Source organism: Bos mutus, chromosome 12 (genome assembly GCF_027580195.1).
Source record: "Bos mutus isolate GX-2022 chromosome 12, NWIPB_WYAK_1.1, whole genome shotgun sequence".
Classification (NCBI taxonomy): Eukaryota; Metazoa; Chordata; class Mammalia; order Artiodactyla; family Bovidae; genus Bos; species Bos mutus.
Window position 1 is genome coordinate 81,416,975 of NC_091628.1, and position 20,578 is coordinate 81,437,552.

General features: G+C 46.2%; 1 protein-coding gene across 12 annotated transcripts in view; it reads left to right on the forward strand.

Moving 5' to 3' along the window:
- Positions 1–20,578, forward strand: part of DOCK9 (dedicator of cytokinesis 9) — a 287,028-nt gene that overhangs the window by 133,099 nt on the left and 133,351 nt on the right. For all 12 annotated transcript variants that reach the window (XM_070380791.1, XM_070380794.1, XM_070380798.1 and 9 more), the window contains exon 2: positions 5,171–5,287. In XM_070380791.1, coding sequence (XP_070236892.1) covers positions 5,171–5,287 — 117 coding nt within the window. The remainder of the gene's footprint in view (positions 1–5,170; positions 5,288–20,578) is intronic.

Consider the following 20,578-nt stretch of genomic DNA (forward strand, 5'->3'; position numbering starts at 1 on the left):
TTGCGACCCCATGGACTGCAACACACCAGGGCTCCCTGTCCATCAACAACTCCCGGAGCTTGCTCAAACTCATGTCCATCGAGTCGTTGTGCTATTTGTGTGTCATTTCTGTCACCAGTGATGCTGCAGGCCAGCTTCCTACACTGGTAGGCTGAGGTTTCCCCCCGACACCAGCCCCCCCACCAAAAAAAAAGAAAACACATGTGACCAGCTGGAAAAGCTTAGTGGAGCTGAAGAACAGCGAACAGCTGTAACCAGTGAATCATCAGTTTAAAGAGGAGTGGAAAATAGGCAATTGTGCTCTTAACCCACAGCTTGGTAGATACTGGCCCCCTCACATCTTAACCCGCAGCTTGGTAGATACTGGCCCCCTCACGTCTTAACCCACAGCTTGGTAGATACTGGCCCCCTCACGTCTTAACCCACAGCTTGGTAGATACCGGCCCCCTCACGTCTCCCAAGCCCCCCTCTCTGTCATTTCTGTGTGTCTCCTGTTGCTGTCTTTATCTTGCCCTTATGTTTCCTCCATCTCTGTATCTTCTACTTCTGCCACCCCAAGGTGGCTGTCACCTGTGACTCTTCTTCTCCCCCATCTCAATCTTGGCCCTTTTCCTGTCCTTCTTCACCAGTCTCCACTCTCAGCCTTTATCCTCTGATGGTTTCTTTCTTCCCTCCTCCTAAAAGCCACGTGTGGAAGGCAGGCACTGGGCCAGCTATCCGTGTTGGAAGCAGGAGCTTTATGCCTTGCTCTTAGGCAGCAGGTGGGTGGGTGGCTCTCCTCTGGTCCCTTTCCCCTGGAGTCAGTGGCTCTGTCAGGGACAGTGCCCTGTGCAGTTGCTGAAAACCTCCCCCCGGACAGGTCTCCAGGAGTCGTTTCATTGAGCAACTTAAGGGTGTGTACACATGTCAACTCTTCCCAGTCCTGGAGACCACAGAAGACATGTTATTCTTCCCTGCTGCTGCTGCTAAGTTGCTTTAGTCGTGTCCGACTCTGTGCGACCCCATAGACGGCAGCCCACCAGGCTCTCCCGTCCCTGGGATCCTCCAGGCAAGAGTACTGGAGTGGGGTGCCATTGCCTTCTCCGATTCTTCCCTGAGATTTCCTTTATTTCTAATTCTTCCCTGAGAGGTAGGCTTTGAAACATTGCCATCCTCCTATGAGTTTTCCTGATTCACATGCACCATCCGTCTTTTAAAAGAGAGGTCGACACTGTACTGCGGTTGAGCATTGGTGAGCACTGACCCTTCACAAGGCAGCCTGGGGAAGGAAGACTTCTGATGGACAGGAGACTGTGTTCTCGTCCCGTCTGCTGGCTACTGGGTGGCGGTCAGCGTCAGGCCGTGAGCTCAACTCCTGATCCTCTGTTCTGGGGCTCCTTCGAATGGAGTGATGTTTCCACGCCTACCTCTTTGTGGTGTTAAAGGATAGCCTGAGGCATATTAAACATTTCAAGGGTTGGTTTGAGCAAAAATAGATTTGAATTGAGCAATACCCAATTCCCAGAGGTTGGGAGTGCTCTGATGGTAGGAGCTGGGGAGAGACTTCTGTAAAGAAAAGCGCAGAAGCAAAGAAAGGAGCTGTCGACTGGCTCCAGCACGGAGCCTGGTTGGCTGCTTGTGCCGGGTTGTCCTTAGTGTTTTGATTTCATAACCTTGAGGCATTTACAGGCTTACATTTCCGTTTGCTTACATAGGCAGCCACCTATGGCATTAGAAGCACCTCAGACTGATGGCCTCTGGGTTTAATTAATTTAACAGTGGATTAAGTGTGATCATCTGTGTGAAAACACCTTGAAAGTTAACAGCGGCCCACAGAAGCAAGGTAGCCCTAATACCTACAATGTTACATTAAATACTGCCAAGATACCTTCAGGGGAAAACAATAATTAACCTCATTAACAAAAGCATTAGTTGTTGTGCTAAACAGCAAAAGTGATCTATGACTATGTAGATAGTTTTCATTTATGGAAGATTTAAGAAGTCCAAGTTCAGTCAAATGGCGAGAGCTGTCATTAAATGCACTTAAGATGTAAACGTATTGTCTGTATCGGTCCGTGGGCAGGAAACACATCACTTATTTGAATGTGGACAGTTAACATCCATTTTGCCAACAAGCACCCGTAGACTGATTACTATATACAGCATAACAAACTGAAATAAAGGAGGAAATGATTTAAGTTGAATTAACATACTTTGGCGGAGAAGGCAATGGCACCCCACTCCAGTACTCTTGCCTGGAAAATCCATGGATGGAGGAGCCTGGTAGACTGAAGTCCATGGGGTCGCTAAGAGTCAGACACGACTGAGTGACTTCACTTTCACTCTTCTCTTTCATGCATTGGAGAAGGAAATGGCAACCCACTCCACTGTTCTTGCCTGGAGAATCCCAGGGACAGCGGAGCCTGGTGGGCTGCCATCTATGGGGTCGCACAGAGTCAGACACGACTGAAGTGACTTAGCATAGCATAGCAACATACTTTGGAGAAGACTTTCATTTTCTGTGACAGTTCTTACTTGAAAACAACTACCCACTCCAGTACTCTGGCCTGAAGAATTCCATGGACTGTATAGTCCATGGGATTGCAAAGAATCGGACACAACTGAGTGACTTTTGCTTTTGCTTTCAAATCTTTTTTGGGCCTCTTTTAAATGTAAAAACAGTTTAACATTACCAATATTTTGAAAGAAGAAATTACATCCACTTTTCACAAGATAGCTTTACTTTTTTTGATTGTATATATTTTTAATCTCCATCCATAAACATGTACTTTTATAATAATTGTGCACTTATTTGGGCACTATTTTTTTTTCTCAGCATGTTTTGTAGAGTCTACTTAAATCAAGTAATTGACATTAAAGATGAGCATTTTATACTTCTAGAGCAAGGTGCGGAGAAGGCAATGGCACCCCACTCCAGTACTCTTGCCTGGAAAATCCATGGACGGAGGAGCCTGGTAGGCTGCAGTCCATGGGGTCGCTAAGAGTCGGACACGACTGAGTGACTTCACTTTCACTTTTCCCTTTCATGCATTGAAGAAGGAAATGGCAACCCACTCCAGTATTCTTGCCTGGAGAATCCCAGGGACAGGGGAGCCTGGTAGGCTGCCGTCTATGGGGTCACACAGAGTCGGACATGACTGAAGTGACTTAGCATAGCATAGAGCAAGGTGACTGCCTCAGTAAGAAAACTGAGAACTCCATGGCGGAACACAGTAGATGCTTTAGTTCTTGTTCACAGGCTGTTTCAGTGCCTGTTGTAAGCAGGCAGCCTTCTGCTGGGTGATTCAGAAGCCAGACTCCTTCCATCTTGGGGTTGCACCCTCTGCTCAGCCTCCTGAGTCCACTGCTGGGTCCACTGTGTGCTGCTGGCAGAGGGGCGTAGGGAGGGAGCAGGGGAGAGAGGCTATCTCTCAGATCCGGAGGCTGGGAAGTCTAAGATCAAGGCATGGGCAGATTTAGTGTTTGCCTAGGGTCCACTTCGGTTCATGGATGCTCTCTTCTTGCTGTGTCCTCACATGGTGGAATGGACAGGAGAGCTTTTGGAGGTCTCTCTTATAAGGACACTAATCCTGTTCATGAGGGTTTTACCTCATTACCTAATCACCTCCCCAAAGCCCGATTTTGAAATCCCATTGTTTTTCAGGATTAGGTTACAACACATGGGTTTTCAGGACATAGTCAGTCAGTCTATAGCAGAGGCTTTTTATGAGCCAGGCTTGGCAGCAGGCCACATCCCTTCTACTCACATGCCATTGGTCACAAGACAGTCATGTGACCACACCCAACTATGGGGAGGCTGGGAAATGTAGTCCAGCTCTATTTGGAAGGAAAGGATACAAATTTGAGGAACACAGGGCAGTCTGTCAGAATTTCTAATCTAGTTGCCATATACCAGATATCTTTAGTATTTTTCCTACATATGAATTGACATTTTACTATATAGAGCATTTGTTGAAATTGTATATATTGGATGTTTTTATAAATAGTTTCAGAAATAATATTGCAGTAAAGGATTTATTGATATAATGAATTTATTTCTGATAACTGTGTGTGTGTGTGCATGCATGCACATGCATCTCTTTAGCACTTGGTGTACTGTGCTATAATTAGTTGAATATGTATCTTTACTGTTGAGTTAGCCCAGTTAGTGCCTTGCATGTGGAAAGTGATCACTAAACACTGTGACAATGACTAGAACTAGATGAGATTTTTTACTAACTTTGGAAATGGCTAGAAATGGCATATTCTCTTCAGCTCGTTGCCTCATTCTTCTGATTAGTGCATGCTAGGGATGGCCACCCCTATCCCCTGGGGCTCACCCACAAGCCCTGGTTTAAGTACTTTTTCCCCCTTACTGGCCTGGTTTTAGTCCCGCTCACATTTCTCTATATTTCGGTGTTGCATATGTAAGTAGGTAGATAGATCAGATTAGACAAGGCTATTTTGAGACTCAGAGAACTGAGTTTCACAGAGTTTTATATAAAATATTGAGCTCTGTGGATGTTTTAAGCCCAGGGTTAGGGTTAGGGTTAGCCCAGGATCAAGAAGAGATGGTCATAGCTGGAGCCACTGGCCATCGTTGCCAGATCATGGCTGGATTCCCAGAGTGGCTCTGGCAAAGCTTAAGGCTTAGTAGGGGACTGACCTAGCCAGGGGTGACCCAAGATGTGACTGAAGTTCCACCAGACCCCATAGCCTCCTTTGTATTTAAATAACCAAACAAGCAGAGGACCAGGAAGTGTCTTCTGTTCTTTTGAAAACAACTTGTTTCTCTTGCTTTTGATTCTTCCTGATAGCAAAGCTGCCACACTCTCATTGTAGAGAAGTTGGAGAATGCAAAAACATGTAGAGTAGTATGGATAAGGGACCTATGCTTTGGGCTTCCTGGGTGGCTCAGTGGTAAAGAATCTGCCTACCATTGCAGGAGACTCGGCTTTAATCCCTGTGTTGGGAAGGTCCCCTGGAGAAGGAAATGACTACCCACTTCAGCCAGTTTATTCTTGCCTGGGAAATTCCATGGGCAGAGGAGCCTGATGGGCTACATAGAGTTAGGGGTCGCGAAGAGTTGGACACGACTGAGCAAACGCATGCAAGATGTATAAAGTTCTTCAGTCTTGAGAAGTTGCGTTTATCTGTAGGTGTTTCAATTGCTTATCTCTTCACCTTCCAGGCCAAGCCAAAGCTCATTGAGCCACTGGACTATGAAAATGTCATCGTCCAGAAGAAGACACAGATCCTGAACGACTGTCTACGGGAGATGCTGCTCTTCCCGTATGATGACTTTCAGGTGAGGGTAAATAGCACCGTGCGGTCGAGCTTTACAAATAGTTCTTTTTTGTCTCTTGGTTTATTGTTGGGTTAGTTCATTTAGGGAATTAAAAAGATGAAGAGATGCTATTTTAGGGAGAAAATTTATTGCCATTATCTTATTCCAAGTGTTCCCTCATGACTTGATTTTTTTATTGGTATTGTTTTACATATATGTGTTATATGTGTGTGTGTGTACACACACAGATATGAATATATGTTATGTGTGTGCATATCTGTGACTACGTGCATATTCATATGCATAAAACACACATACATATATAACACAAATGTTTTCTCAAGCATTTGTCTGTTATCTTGAATAGAAGTGGTATCAGTTCAGTCGCTCAGTTGTGTTCGACTTTTGAGACCCCATGGACTGCAGCACGCCAGACTTCCCTGTCCATAGTCTGAGCTAATTCTGTAGACACAAGTGCCTCCTACATCTTAGGAAATTTGTTTGAAGAGGATTTTAAGGGTTTTGCCCAGTGCCTTGGAGTCTTAAGGATGGGATTGGCTCAGAAGTGGCAGAAGGTTTTGTCAGGCGTCATTTTAAGCTGTCACTTTGGGAGACTGCCTGGAGAGAGGCCCTGAACTGTGCGTGGGCTCACTGAGAAGAGTTTGGGGCTCCTGACATCCAGGAACGTCCTAACATGTTCCTCACTGATGCAGTGACAGGTGCTGTTTCTGGGAACTCAGTAGCTGCCGGCAGGGCACTCAGCATAGCTTTTGTTGTGAGCAGCTCTTTAGATGGCTGCTTGAAGCCTTTCAGACTGTCCTGTGCTCAGTGACCCACAGCAGCTTCCAGGCCAGTGAGAAGTGATGGAACCCCAGTCGCGTTAGATGCTTGGCAGCCTGGAGTCACATCCATCCATTGGAGACTCCAGTTACTGCCCTTGCTGTCCTGGGATTTAACCTTGGAGCGTCCTTCTTCTCTACCTGATGCCGTTATCATCCTAGACTTCTCTGTCCTGAATTAAACTACCGCCCCCCGCCCCTGACTCTGCCTTTTTTTTGAAGCTTCTTTGATTCTTTGTTGTTTAATTTTAAAAACTAATATATGCTTGTAACAAACAAATAAGCAGATCCTATTGAAACACTTGACATTAAAAAGCCTTCCTTCCACCTTCTTTTTAATCCCACTCCCCAGAACATCACTTGCTATATATACAGTTTTCTATATGTTCAATTGTCTTTGGAAACTTCCATGTTAATAACAATCATCAAATCATATTCCTTGAAGTTTTTTTTCCCCCCATCAAATTTAAGAGCTTCCAGTTTACAACAAAGGTGAGAATTTTCACAAATATTCACTTGTTCAAACTTGTGAGAGATACTTGTGGAGAAAATGATGATTCTTTAGTTCTTTCCTGAAAAATTAGGAATGCCACAGAAATGAAATTGAGCATTAGTGGGATGTTCCACTGATAAATGGTTTCAAATCATGCCCCAAAATACAGTGCCCTTGAAAACTTCATTACAAGAATAGGTTACCCAACTAAAGGATGAATAAATGGAAACCTCAGAATGAAGTCTTTCCTCTGTGATTTTGACAACAGTTTTGTTAACATGAGGAGTTAAATTAGATGATTATAAATTAGACTCCATGTTGACATATTTTTCCTGCACTGTGCTCTGAGGAAGCTAAAGGTTATCTCAAGTTTCTTTGAGCATGAAGTATTGGTATCTGTTCTTCTTAGTATCAGTTAGAGTAACAAAGTTATTTCTAGTTTTGCAGCCTAGAATGAAAAGTTTTAGTTGAAAACTGGAGATCCAGTTGCTTCAGAAACATACCAACCCCAGAAATAAGATACACTTATAATTTCATTTTTTTATCTCACCAACAGAGAACCTGGATGTATAAGCAGTTGTAGAAACAGATGATTAAAACTTTGATAAAAACTCCTTTTTTCCTTTCGCCTGTAACAACTTTTCTGGGGATACCAGACATAAATATTCTAGGAACAGCAAAGAACTCATTGACATTTTGCTAGCCAAGATTGATGAAGAGTGTTAAGTTCTGTTTAGGGGAAGCTTTTTCAAAGATTAAGGAGCTTGAATTTCAGCTTTGATCCCCATCACAGTAATTGCAATGGGCCACGTGGAAGTTTAGATGCTGCCGTTTTCTTTCTAGGTGTCCTCCTGTATCCTAGTCTGGGAAGGCTATGTGCTTTCTTGCTAAATTGTCTCAATGCTTTTATGACTATGTAGTTGGTTGATCCAGTGACATGTCTTAGTGATATCATGGATTTCTTCTGTCTGTCCCTGCATTTTTAGGCAGAATGAGGGCAGAATTATTATTGTATTATCAGAGGCAGAGGGAATAAATTAGACAGGGGCAAGTATTTTACTTCATGTGAAATCAAGGTAGCAAGCTGGTTAGGAAATGGGTCAACTAGTGAGCAAAACGCATAGTGGGGTTGAGTTGTAATCCTACACTTTCCAGTTAAACAATATTAGTTATTATATCATTATATCTTATAATATATATTATTATATTATATTATTATTAATAAGATAATAGAATTTGGTGTGAAATTCTGTCACATATATTCAGAATGGTAATTTACTAAACTGTAGGTGTGTATAGCCGGAGAAGGCAATGTCACCCCATTCCAGTACTCTTGCCTGGAAAATCCCATGGACGGAGGAGCCTGGTAGGCTGCAGTCCATGGGGTCTCTGGGAGTCAGACACGACTGAGCGACTTCACTTTCACTTTTCACTTTCATGCTTTGGAGAAGGAAATGGCAACCCACTCCAGTATTCTTGCCTGGAGAATCCCAGGGACCGGGGGGCCTGGTGGGCTGCCATCTATGGGGTCGCACAGAGTCAGACACGACTGAAGCAACTTAGCAGCAGCAGCAGCAGCAGCAGGTGTGTATAGCAATGATACATTTATACAGGTCACGTGTAGACCTGTGTTGGTATTGGTCAGCCCCTAAGGATGTCTGAGAACGAACCTTGTAGAGAGAAGATTTGTTGTTGGATCTACTTGTCTAAGGTGGGAGGAGAGTGTTTAAAACAAAAAATCCTGAGAGACAGAAAGTCAATGTGAATTTCAAAAAGACAGTTCTCAGCTGTCAGAATATCTATGAAGTTTTATCTGCCAAGATTAGGGCAGGAATGCCGAAGCTCAGACAGCCCTCTCTAGCTGACTGCACCTGTGTTTTCAGAATCAGATTCTGGTGCTCTGGGGTCGTTCTGCTCTGTGTCTGCCCTGGCGTCCTGGTTCTCCTCCCCAGCAATATCTTCTCTTCTTTCCCAACCTTCTAGAATGTTTTCACCCATGAGGCCACTTCAGATTCCATGTCTTCTGAAGCTGTTAAAGTCCAAGTAATGTTTTCCATCTTCTCTTCGTTCTTCTAATACTTACTGTCTGCACTGTGTATCTGAACACTTAAGTACATTGTCTAGAGCTTTTCAGTAATGGCTTCTCATGCTTTCTGTCTTCAAGTGTCTCCACCCAGACTGTGGCCTTGAGGAAGGCTCAGGTACTCGGTTGGTGCCTCTTTGACCTCCAGACATTAGACTTTGGTGTTGGACATAAACTAACGAGGCATAAGGTTTGTAAGAAAGATGTGAAAACAGTATGTCATATTCCACTTCTGAGGATATACCCAAAAGAATTGACAGCAGAGACTCAAAGAACTACTTGTACATCCCACATTCCTAGCAGGATTATTCATAGTAGCCGAAAGGCAGAAAAAAACCCGAGAGTCTATCGATGGGAGAATGGATAAACAAATTGCATGCATATGCACAATGGAATATTATTCACCCTTAAAAAGGAAGGAAATTCCGACACATGCTACAACATGGATGAACTTTGAGGCGTTATGCTAATTGAAATGAGTCAAAAAGGAACAGATATTGTATGATTCCACTTATACGAGATACCTGGAGTAGTCAATTTATCAAGACAGAAAGTGAAATGGTGGTTGCCAGGAGATAAAGGGAGATAATTGTTTAATGGGTACAGTGTTTCGATTCCACAAGATGAAAAGAGCCCTGTGCAAGATGGAGAATGTTCTTAATGCTACTGAATTGTACTCTTAAAAATGGTTGAGATGTAAATTTTATGTTATGAATATTATGCCACAATGGAAAAAAAAAAAAAAAGAGCAGGTTGTTATGAGATTTCTGTGCCATACAGATCTGAAATTGTTGTCTTCTAGAAGCTGTATGAGCAGTCAGGGTAAAGCGTGACTCTCTGAGGCTCATTCAATTGACATTTCAAGGTGTATTGTCAGTGTCAGATCTCTTCAACAAAAAAATTTAAAGGGAAAATGGGAAAATTATTAATAATTGGAAGCTCTAGAAATGTTCACTTTTGGAAATGTTTAGTTACAGGAGAATCCTAGAGTGTTCTCAGCATTGTATCAAAAAAATGTGGTTAATTCATTTTCCTTTAAACAACATCCTGATATTTATTTTTCCTCTGTTTCTTTTCCTCTTTGGCTTACATGAGCCTGATAAAGATCTACAAACCACTGACCTAAAAAGGAAACCAGGCCCCACTACTTACAAAGGGCTTGGACGTCCCTCATCTCATTTCCCATCTGTCCTTTTGAAAAGAACTTTTTTTTAATTCATGGTGTTTTGTCCTCACTTTTTATTATATGCTGCCAAAAAATAATTTCAATACTTTCTTTTGGGCTTTTTATTGCAAAGTGCTCTTTTGATATAATTCCTCAAAATTTTTATCAGTCTGCATTCAGTGGTCAGTGATGTCCATTTCCATGAGCATTGTGGTTTCTGGGATATTAGTTCATGTCGAGGACTGAACCTACCTGAAAAATCTGGATAAATAATGTTTCTGAATTGACATTGGCCAGACCCTCAGGAGATAAGGATTTTAATTCTACGTCAGATAATGCCTTTAATGGAAAACGGTGACAGGTCTTTTTTATCTTTTTTTTTTTTTATCATCAACTATGTCTTAAAAAGAAGAGCTTAGTTTTTTGGACAGCACTGATCAGCTGAGTTGAAGAGTGTGTTTATTTAGCATATAGTCTGTAGTTATACTGATTGTGCAAAGGGCTCAGACAGGGTTCTTGCTTTTGAATTGCTCAAAACTTAGGAAAGGAGCTACTGAATTCATGTTAATAACGAGAAGGAGAATGTGACTAGTATCAGGACAGATTGAATCCCATGGAAATTTATTTTTGGAAGTTTAAGATAGTGGGACGTCCAGGTGCTGAGTCCTTCATGCTTGTGTGCCTGCTACGCCGCTTCTGTCGTGTCTGACGCTTTGCAGCCCTATAGATTATAGCCCACCAGGCTCCTCTGCCCATGGGGTTCTCCAGGCAAGGATACTGGAGTGGGTTGCCATGCCCTTCTCCCGGGGCTCTTCCTAACCCAGGGATCCAACCCGTGTCTCTTATGTCTCCTGCATTGGCAGGCAGGTTCTTTACCACTAGTGCCACCTGGGACACCCTTAGTGGTTGGAAATGCAGAGGTCCAGCCTAAGAGCCAAGCCAGGGTTACTGATCTGGGCTCACCCACAGAAACATGAGACAGCAGTCAGAGGGACCGAGCACTTGAGGGTGCCCTCAAGGGACTGGATCTTGGGGAGCACCTTCACCTAGGAGGAAGGGAGGTGAGTGAGAATCAGACAGAAAGTGGGAGGAGGACCAGGAAAGCAAGGGGCCCTGGAAGGCAGCGAGAGGGCTTTGAAGAAGGCAGGCAGAAAGAGCCAGTGGCCCCGCACTCCTGCCGCTGAGGTGGGAGAGTGGTCCTCGGTGCCGATAACCCAGGCGTTGTTGTCTTTGTTGTTCAGTCACTCAGTCGTGTCCGACTCTTTGAGACCCCATGGACTGCCGAACGCCGGGCTTCCCTGTCCTTTACCATCTCCCGGAGCCTGCTCAAACTCATGTCCATTGAGTCGGTGATGCCATCCAACCATCTCATCCTCTCTCGTCCCCGTTTCCTCCTGCCTTCAGTCTTTCCCAGCATCTAATGAGTCAGCTCTTTGCATCAGGTGGCTGAAGTATTAGAGCTTCGGCTTCAGCATCAGTCCTTCCAATGAATAGGCATGTCGTTCCAATGAATAAGCATCCTAGGCATTGTTGCCTAGGATGGTCGTTTCCTGCTGGGGCTGAAGAATTGACTGAGCGGAGCACAGAGGTCAGCGTTGAATGATAGCAGAGAGAAGGAATCCTCATGACTCAGAGCAATAACAGGAGGTTTTGATCAGGATTGGGGAAATGAGAGAACAAGCTAGGAAGGGAAGCCCAGGAGTGAGGAAGAGGCCGAAGAGTTATGAGGGATGTATTTGGAAGTGAGGGCTCTTCAGAGGAATCTGTGGGGATGGAATGAAGGGTCTTTACAGGAAGAGTTTAGGAAGGAGAGAGAGTTCTATCTCTAATTGGGAGCAGAGGATTGGGTATTAGAGAAATTGAGAGGCGGATTGGGCTAAGGGAGGGAATGTCATGCTGGCCTGGTAAAGAACAGCCCGGGGGAGGGTTCGGAAGGGCAGGGGATGGGGAGGGTGTGGCAGCGGGTCAGCCCCCCACTGCTGTCACCGTGGCCGCAGCCCTCATCCTTTCTTACCTTGATTAATCCAATCAAGTCTTCCAGGTCTCCTGTCCTTGCCCTCTTCCCGTCTGTCCTAACAGCATAGCCAGGGTGATCTTTTGAAAAGTAAGCGATTGGCAGGTCTGATCACCTCACACCTGTGTTCAAAGGCCCTCAGTGAAGTCTTACTGTGGCTTACTGTGTTATCATCACTGCCTCCGGCCCGCTCTCTACTGCAGCCCCGCTGGCCTCCCTGGGGCTCCTCTGGGAGCCTCCTGCCCCAGGGCCTCTTCTCAGGCTGTTCCCTCTGCCTGATGCGCTCTTCAACCAAGCTCTCCCCCACCTCCCAGCAGGCCTCCCTCCAACCCTTGCACCCTGGTGGAGCCCTCGCCCTCTGCCAGGCCCTCCACCTGCTTCTGGGCCTTCTGGCTGTACCCAGCGCAGTCCAACTGACGTGGCACCCAGGTGGGTGCTCCGGCCCTCCTCACTGCCCCCCTGGCACCCCTCTGGGTCCCGTGCTCTGTCCTGGCAGAGAAGGCCCATCCCACAGTGGAGCGGGGCCAGTGCCGCAGTCCCGTGGGCAGCTCTCGGGGGCGTGATGATGTGTGTTCTGCTTTCTGTTAGGGAGCTGCGGCATTTACACAGAAGGTGGGGTGAGGCTGCCCCAGCAGCTGGGCGGCCCGGGAGCTGCGGCACCTCCTGCAGAAACCCTTAGAGAAAACATCTATCAGGTTGATCTCTGTGTTTACCTAGCACTTCAGACATCTTCATTTTTCCTCAAGACAGCTTGGTGAAGCAGTAGCTTTTTTTTTCCCCCACCACACAGGCAATGTATGGCATGATTTTTGTTAGAAACACTATGTGGTGCTTAGGAAAACTTGTTATTGAGCAGGGAGTTGAGATTACCTACATAAATAACTAGATGAAATAAAACACACACACACTCACAATATCACCTGCATAAGTGAGTCTAAGATTTGATTTTCTCAGGTGGAATGAAAGGTATTGGATGGATCTGGAAGTCCATTACCGAAGCAGTGTCTTCCCCATGTCAGGCCACAGTTTCTTTCCTTCCTCCTTCCTTCTTCCCTGGTGGCTCAGCTGGTAAAGAATCCCCCTGCAATGCAGGAGACCCCGGTTTGTTTCCGGGAAAATCCCCTGGAGAAGGGAATGGCTACCCACACCAGTATTCTTGGGCTTCCCTTGTGGCTCAGCTGGTAAAGAATCTGCTTGCAATGCGGGAGACCTGGGTTCAATCCCTGGGTTAGGAAGATTCCCTGGAGAAGGGAAAGGCTACCCACTCCAGTATTCTGGCCTGAGAATTCCATAGACTGTGTAGTCCATGGGGTTGCAAAGAGTCAGACATGACAGAGCAGCTTTCCCTTTCCCTCCCTTCTCTCCCTCTCATTCTCTCTCTCTTTCTTTCTCAAATCTTCGCTTATTAAAAATAATGGGGTTTTTTTAGCTGACATTTTAAATAGGTCTGAGAGAATGATGACACTTCCACAGTGAGTGACACTGGGTAAGCACAGACCATCGAGTAACCAATGAAGAGCAGAAGGATACTTCTATCTGTGTGATTAACGTACGTGTCTTAGGTTATTAAACACAATGAACAGGCATTGATAGGGGAAGATTTGAAGCAAGATGGAATCTTTGGACAGTGCAAGCAGGTGGAGGGCTATTTGTACTGTCTGTCTACCATTCATTGGAAGTCATTCTTTATTATAGTTATTTGTAAGTATAAGACCTTATTATTCTCTCCCCAAATAGAAAATAAAATCTCCATGAGAGTGGCAAACTATAGTCACTGGGTTTTTATTATAAATCATAGTGGGTTTTTTTTTTTAATTCACCTTTGCATTTGCGATGTTCCTATGACAGTGTTTTTATCCATGGTAGGCACTTAATATGTCTTGAATAAATGGATGGATTTGGAATCTCAATACCAGCTGCCTTTGAGGTCGTAAAAGCCTAGCTCAAGGTGGTGGATGAGGGAGACAGAAGAGGGGGAAACGTGTCTGCTTGCAACAACAAAACCCCCAAGTCCTTGAAGAAAATGCAAACCGAGGTTTGGGCCTCAGAATTATCAGATGCCATTTAACATATTACTGGACACACGCTTGGGGCTTCCCTGCTGGCTCAGTGGTAAAGAATCCACTTACCAATGCAGGAGACATAAGTTTGAACCCTGGGTCGGGAAGATCCCCTGGAGGAGGGCATGGTAACCCACTCCAGTATTCATGCCTGGAGAATCCCGTGGACAGAGGAGCCTGGCGGGCTACAGTCCATGGGGTCACAAAGAGTCGGACACAACTTATTGACTAAACAACAAGAGGCACGCTCTGTGGTTCCTGCAACCTGAACAGGTCCTGCTGTGTCCACCCCTCTGCCTGGCCGAGCCCAGGTCCTGCTGAGTGTCCTGCCGGGGCCTGAGCGGCCTCGTATCAGCAGCACCTGGAGTGTGGGCCCGAGGCCCCTGAGGACGAGTTCAGGGAGCTCCACGAAGTCCCCTGATGGCAGGAGACCTCCAGTCAGGACTTCCCCGTCTGCTCAGCATTTTATCCGGAAAGCGTAACCTCCGCTCCACTGTGATTGAGATGGACTCTGCCTGGCCTGCCAGGTATGGAAGCGCTGCCCCGACAGGACTACCGTGATGACGGTGCTCACAGAGGGGTCTGTGTGGGGTTCCCCTTCACGCAGGAGTGAGACCTTACATGTGAACGGAGGAGTGTGCCTTCCTAAGGCAAGCCCTGAAAGGAACCTTATTGGGATATTGGAATTATATAAATAGTGGACATGTTTTAACTTGACACATATTAACTATTTGGGCTTCCCTGGTGGCTCAGTGGTATAGAGTCCACCTGCCAATGAAGGAAACATGGGTTTGATCCCTGGGTTGGGAAGATCCCTTGGAGAAGGGAACAGCTACCCACTGCAGTATTCTGGCCTGGAGAATCTCCATTCACAGAGAAGCCTGGCAAGCTACAGTTCATGGGATCTCAAAGACTCAGACTTGACTGAGCGACTAGACAACAACATATTCACTCTTCACTATACTAGGCGTTCCTACAAAGTGAAAGTGAAGTCGTTCAGCCGTGTCCGACTCTTTGCGACCCCATAGACTGTAGCCTACCAGGCTCCTCTGTCCATGGAATTTTCCAGGCAATAGTACTGGAGTGGATTGCCATTTCCTTCTCCAGGGGATCTTCCCAACCCAGGGCTCGAACCCAGGTCTCCCACGTTAGAGACAGACGCTTTACTGTCTGAGCCACCAGGGAAGACCAAAGGTAGGGTCTTTTTAACAACTAAAATTGCATTCTAAAGAAGACACAGACAACTAGAAAATAAAAGAACTTATTCTTGCCCACTCCTTCCTCAAGGCTTTGTTACTGAATGGAATGCTAGGTGCTCTAGGCACCAGGGTGGGCTTCCCTTGTGGCTCAGCTGGTAAAGAATCTCCCTGCAATGTGGAAGACCTGGCTTGATCCCTAGGTTGGGAAGATCCCCTGGAGAAGGGAATGGCTACCCACTGCAATATTCTGGCCTGGAGAATTCCAGTTGGACACAACTGAGCGACTTCCACTTTCACATTTCACTTCCCTAGGCACCAAGGTAGGGGAAAGACCTGAGATACAGTCATCTGGTTCTAGATTTTAGCCCCAGTCTGTCTGTTAGTAATCTGGGTATTTTGGTAAGCAAGAAACCATCCTAAAATTCACTTTTCTTAACCTGTTATTCAGAGGGTACATTTGCCCTAAAATCTGGGTTCTCATTAGATGTATGAGAATCTACAGAGGCAGCACCGTTCACGGAAGCTGTCTGCACCCCTGACCAGTGTCCTCTAGGCGGCACAGAGCGGGTTGAGTGACCAGGGTGCCTATCAGAGCGTGCTTCCTCTCCTCTAGTAGCATCGTTTTCTTTTTGAGGGTGGCAGTTTTTAGTTGCAAAGTCATACGATGTGGAGAGCAGGCTGAGCCCTTACTCATGGGGAAGCTGGCCCTGCCACTCGTTCCCTGGCTGCTCCTGGTCTTCTGGGCACCCTCTCTCTCTCCATCCTCACCTGTGCAGTGATACTTAGGAAGTGATTAAAAACGAGCCTCTTTGTTTAATACCAACCCCCATCTCTCTAAAAACTGAACTTAATTGACGAGTCCAGTCACTAAGTATTCTGAACATTTAACTTAGAATTTACTGTACTTGAATAAGCTGTTATGTCATATATAATCTGGGGGGGTGGGTTGCAAGGTAGCAGAATGAAATTTTTATGACTCTCAAAGGTCTGCTGACATTTATAAATATACATATATGTCACTTTAGGAAACAGGACATTATGCATTGACAGAGCTACTTGATGTCTCACCAGTTGCTAAGACAGTGTCTCATTTGGAGCCTCAAGTGATCTTTCTTTTTTTAAAAAAATTATTTATTTTTGGCTGCGCGGGGTCATCGTTGCCGTGCACAGTCTTTCTCTAATTGTGGCAAACGGGGGCTACTCCTGTTGCAGAGCACGGGCTTCAGGAGTCACAGCTCTAGGAGCACAGGCTCAGCACTTGCGGCACGCAGGCTTCGTTGCTCCGGGCACGTGGGATCTTCCCAGACCAGCGATTGAACCCGTGCAGATTCTTATCCACTGTACCACCAGGGGAGTCCACCTCAAGTGATCTTACAACTAAACAAGACAGCCTCCATTTAAAAGTCCCAATGACGCATTCACCCAGACATTTATGTTACTAAAGGTGTTGGAGAAGCGAAGATGACTAGCACAGTCTGCGGTTCTTGAGTCTGGTAGGCGATACAGCAAGGTTTTTTGAGTCATTTCAGCAGAATCGCTTGCTGTGTGCTGCGGGAGGTGGGAGTGAGCCGCTCCACCAGCCAGGCAGAGGGGGCCAGTTCCTTAGGGAGTGAGAAGTAGCTTGTGTGCTGGAGGGTGGAAGAAGGGCAGGAGGAGAGTCCAGGAAAGTCAGTACCACTGGTCACCAAAGGCCTTAGGTCATGCTGAGCAGTCTGGAGTTTAATCTGATGGCATTGAGGGGGTCACTGAAAGAATTTAAGCTGAGACATTGACACTATGGATGAGAGTTTTAGAAAGATGACTGACATCTGTGCAGAGGGGTGGCGGAGGGAAGGTGGGCCTACCCGTCGGGGAGGGTGCACACTGAGGGTCACACAAGAGCGCCCTAAATCGTGTGTTGTCATGGCAACGGACAGCAAGGAAAGTCCTTGAAGCCACAAGGTGACACTGTGAGGGAACAGAGACCGTTAAAAGATAGAAGCTAGGGGACCGTGCAGGGGCTGGTAAAGAGGAGCTGTCAGAGGCAGAGAGATGTCCACTTCTCTGTCCACATCAGGCTTGTCCTTGCGATGTTTTAATTCATTTCTTGGGCGTTTTGTTGTTGTTTGTTTGTTTTTGATGTGGGCCATTTTAAAAGCCTTTATTGGATCTGTTACAATATTGCTTCTGTTTTTTGTTTTGGTTTTTTGGCCGTGAGGCATGTGGGATCTTAGTTCCCCGACCAGGGATTGAACCCGCATCCCTTGGCCTGGAAGGTGGAGTCTAACACTGGACCGCCAGGGAAGTCCTGGGAGTTTGTCTTTTTTGTTTGTTTGTTTAAATCCCTTTAGAAACCTAAATGGGAATCTTTCTCCCGACTCTTGTCTGGTCCCAATGCTTTGTTTGTTTCCTTGATTATTAGTGAATTAAACACTGAAAATCCTCAGGAAACTGCCTCCCTGGAAATGGACTTGTCTGATCTTCATGGAACACTGTGGGTCTGCGGCCAAGCTATGATCTCCGCAGTGAGATGTGGGGAACGCCCTGGGTAAATTTCAGTTTCCAGCGTAGCTTGGGATTGAATCTTCTCAAAAGCGAGTCATCTGCTCTGAAACAAATGCCTCTGCCAGATATCTGGAAAGGTTCCATTACTGCTGTGCCCAGTAAGTGGCAGCGAAGTCCCCAGCCTCGTCCAAAGGGAGGTCTAACACCGCGCTGGATTCGCAACGTTTTACTGCACTGACAGACGCATTCAAGGGGGCATTTCCGGCAGATTCGCAGGGACCCAGAGACGAAAGGAAGTGGGTGTTGGGCGCTGTCTCTCTAGCAGGGGATAGTTGAAAATGTATTTGGCCCAGCTGACCACAATAGAAATTCTACCCAGGGCTTAACTCTTTAGCGAGGGAGAGGGGCTGGGCCCCAGCGACGCCCGCCTGGGAACAGCCCTCCTGGGCTTCCGTTTCTCACACGCCCACTTGCCTCCTTTCACAGAGCCCTGGCCCCTCCCACCCCCACTCCAAGAGTGCCTTGCTCCTGGTAGACCAGGGTACTCGTTCTCCGGCAAATGCATTTGAAGGGCTAGCTCTGCTAAGAAAATGAAAACAAACTTAATAATCAACACAAGTACAGGTGCTTCCCAGGTAGCTAGTGGTAAAGAACCTGCCTGGCAACGCGGGAGGTGTAAAAGACACGAGTTCAGTCCCTGGGTCGGAAAGATCCCCTGGAGGAGGAAATGGCAACCCACTCCAGTATTCTTGCCTGGAGAATCCCACGGACAGAGGGGCCTGGTGGGCTACAGTCCACGGGGTCGCAAAGAGTCAACTGAACATGACTTAGTGACTGATCTCACACACACAGACACACAGTTCCTTCATTTGGGATTACAGACAGGAGAGGTTGCCTGCTAAGACAGTCCACATCTTAGCCTGGCGGTGGGTTGGAGCTGACAGATCTGGAGGCCTGGTGGAGGCCTGGTGGAGGCCTGGTGGGGGCCTGGTGGGCTGGACTGTCTAGCAGGTGGTCAGAGTGGGCCTGGGGCCCTCTCCTCTCTGACTTTAGGCCATCTCCAGGCCCCAAGATCCATCTTAAAGACAGTGGGAGCCTAGGTATTCCCTTCTGTTTCTCTGCTCTGCAGCCATACCTGCTGACCGGTTGCCAGGGAGGATCCTCTGCACCTCTTCTAACTCTGTCTCATCTGGTGCACTAGGGCCCTGCCTTCCTTTAAGGCTGTTCTGCTCAGGACACCTGAGGAGCTGGCTCTGAGCCCCACACTCCCTCCTGGGCTGCCAGTGGTGGTTGTTTTTCTCCCTCAGGGCGGAGACTCCCAGCCCTGTGCTCCTTTGAACCAAGAGATGGGGAGAGTCTTTGTGGATCTGCACAGCTGGCTCGGGTTCCAGGCCACCCACTTCTCTGGGATCTTGTCTCCAGCTCATTGTTCCTGTGTCCCAGGGGGAGGGTGGGCCTTTTGTTTCAGTGTCTTAATTGAAGTCCTATAAAATAATGATATTTTAAACACCCAAGAGATATGCCTACTTCCCACCAGGAATGAAGAGGGTTGTTTAATGCCCATTATAAAATGATTAATAAAAAAATCAGATGCCCTACGAATTGAGAGGATTAGAAAAATAAAGAAATGATGATACAAAAGAACATCTTTGTTAATACTAACAGCCTGTATTTAAGTCAACACAGTGAATCTCCCCTTCTTATAATCCAATTCCTTTCATAAAAACACATTAAAACTATTCCTTTAAGAAAATAAGTGGGATAATATGACTGAAAATCAAAAAAGGTATTCATCTTGTTTGTGGACATCTTTTAAGTTTTTAGTTTCTCAAAGAGCAATTCGTAGTGCTCAGATTATACATCATTTGTGGAGAGAGAGACAGAATTCCATGGAACTGTGGAGTTTTTAAACCACAGAGGAAACCTGGAGATCCTAGAAAACCTTGGATGTGGAAGGTTAAAACTGTCCTCCAAGACCATACAGCTAATTAGAGGCAGAGCTCAGATGAGAACTCAGGTTTCCTGGCCCTCAAGTCCAACCTCTTTCCAAGATCACTTCTCAAATTCTTCCGTAGGAAGTTTAATTAAATTATGCGCCTCACATTGCTTGCGGTTTGAAACATGAGCGCCTTGGTATCCCGGCTTCAGTGGGGTCAGCGTGGCATGTTAGACCACACTGGTGCAGGAAAGACGGAGCCCTGGCCAGGTTGGGGGCGGGAAATTCATTAGTAAGAGGGATTCCAAGTTGAAGCTAAAGAAACAGGGCCGTGGCAGGCCATCAGGGAAGAGCAGTGAGTGGTGAAGAAGAGGAGCAGAAGATGCCAGGAAGCCTGGGCTGGGGCCCAGGTGTGGAAACATGGTACCCTTCAGAGGCCCTGATTCCTTGGGCTAAGCATCCCACTTTCCATATGTGGCTCATAGCTATTCAAGTGACCCCTGTTTTTGGAGGGAATCATGTCAGCCAAGAGAAAAAAGTTTATAAAATAAAAAAGTCTCTATTTGAAATTTGGCCTTCCAAACTAGACGTGGCTTTAGTCATAAAATGTAATCTTCCTATTGGGCTCCGGGGTACCTCTGCCTTTTATCATTTCACTCCATTAAAAAAAAGTTCAGGGACTTCCCTGTTGGTCCGGAGGTTAAGGCTTCGCCCTCCAACACAGGCAGTGCGAGTTCGATCCCTGGTCAAGGAGCTAAGGAACCCACATGTCTTGTGGCCCCAAAACTGAAACATAAAAAGCAGTATTGTAAAGGTTTCCATAAAGACTTAAGAAAATACAGCTTTAAAAAAATCTAATAAAGCCAATAAAGGCTCTCAGGTGTTCATGCATCGTTATGTAAGCCCTTTGGAAGAGAACTTCACCTTTTCCTCCTCCTTTTGCAGTCCTAGTAAGTTTCCTTTTTAATTAATCTTAAAATTTTGTGAAAGGTCTCATAAGACTCATGCCCATGCTTGGCCAAGGTGATTAAGGATTTCT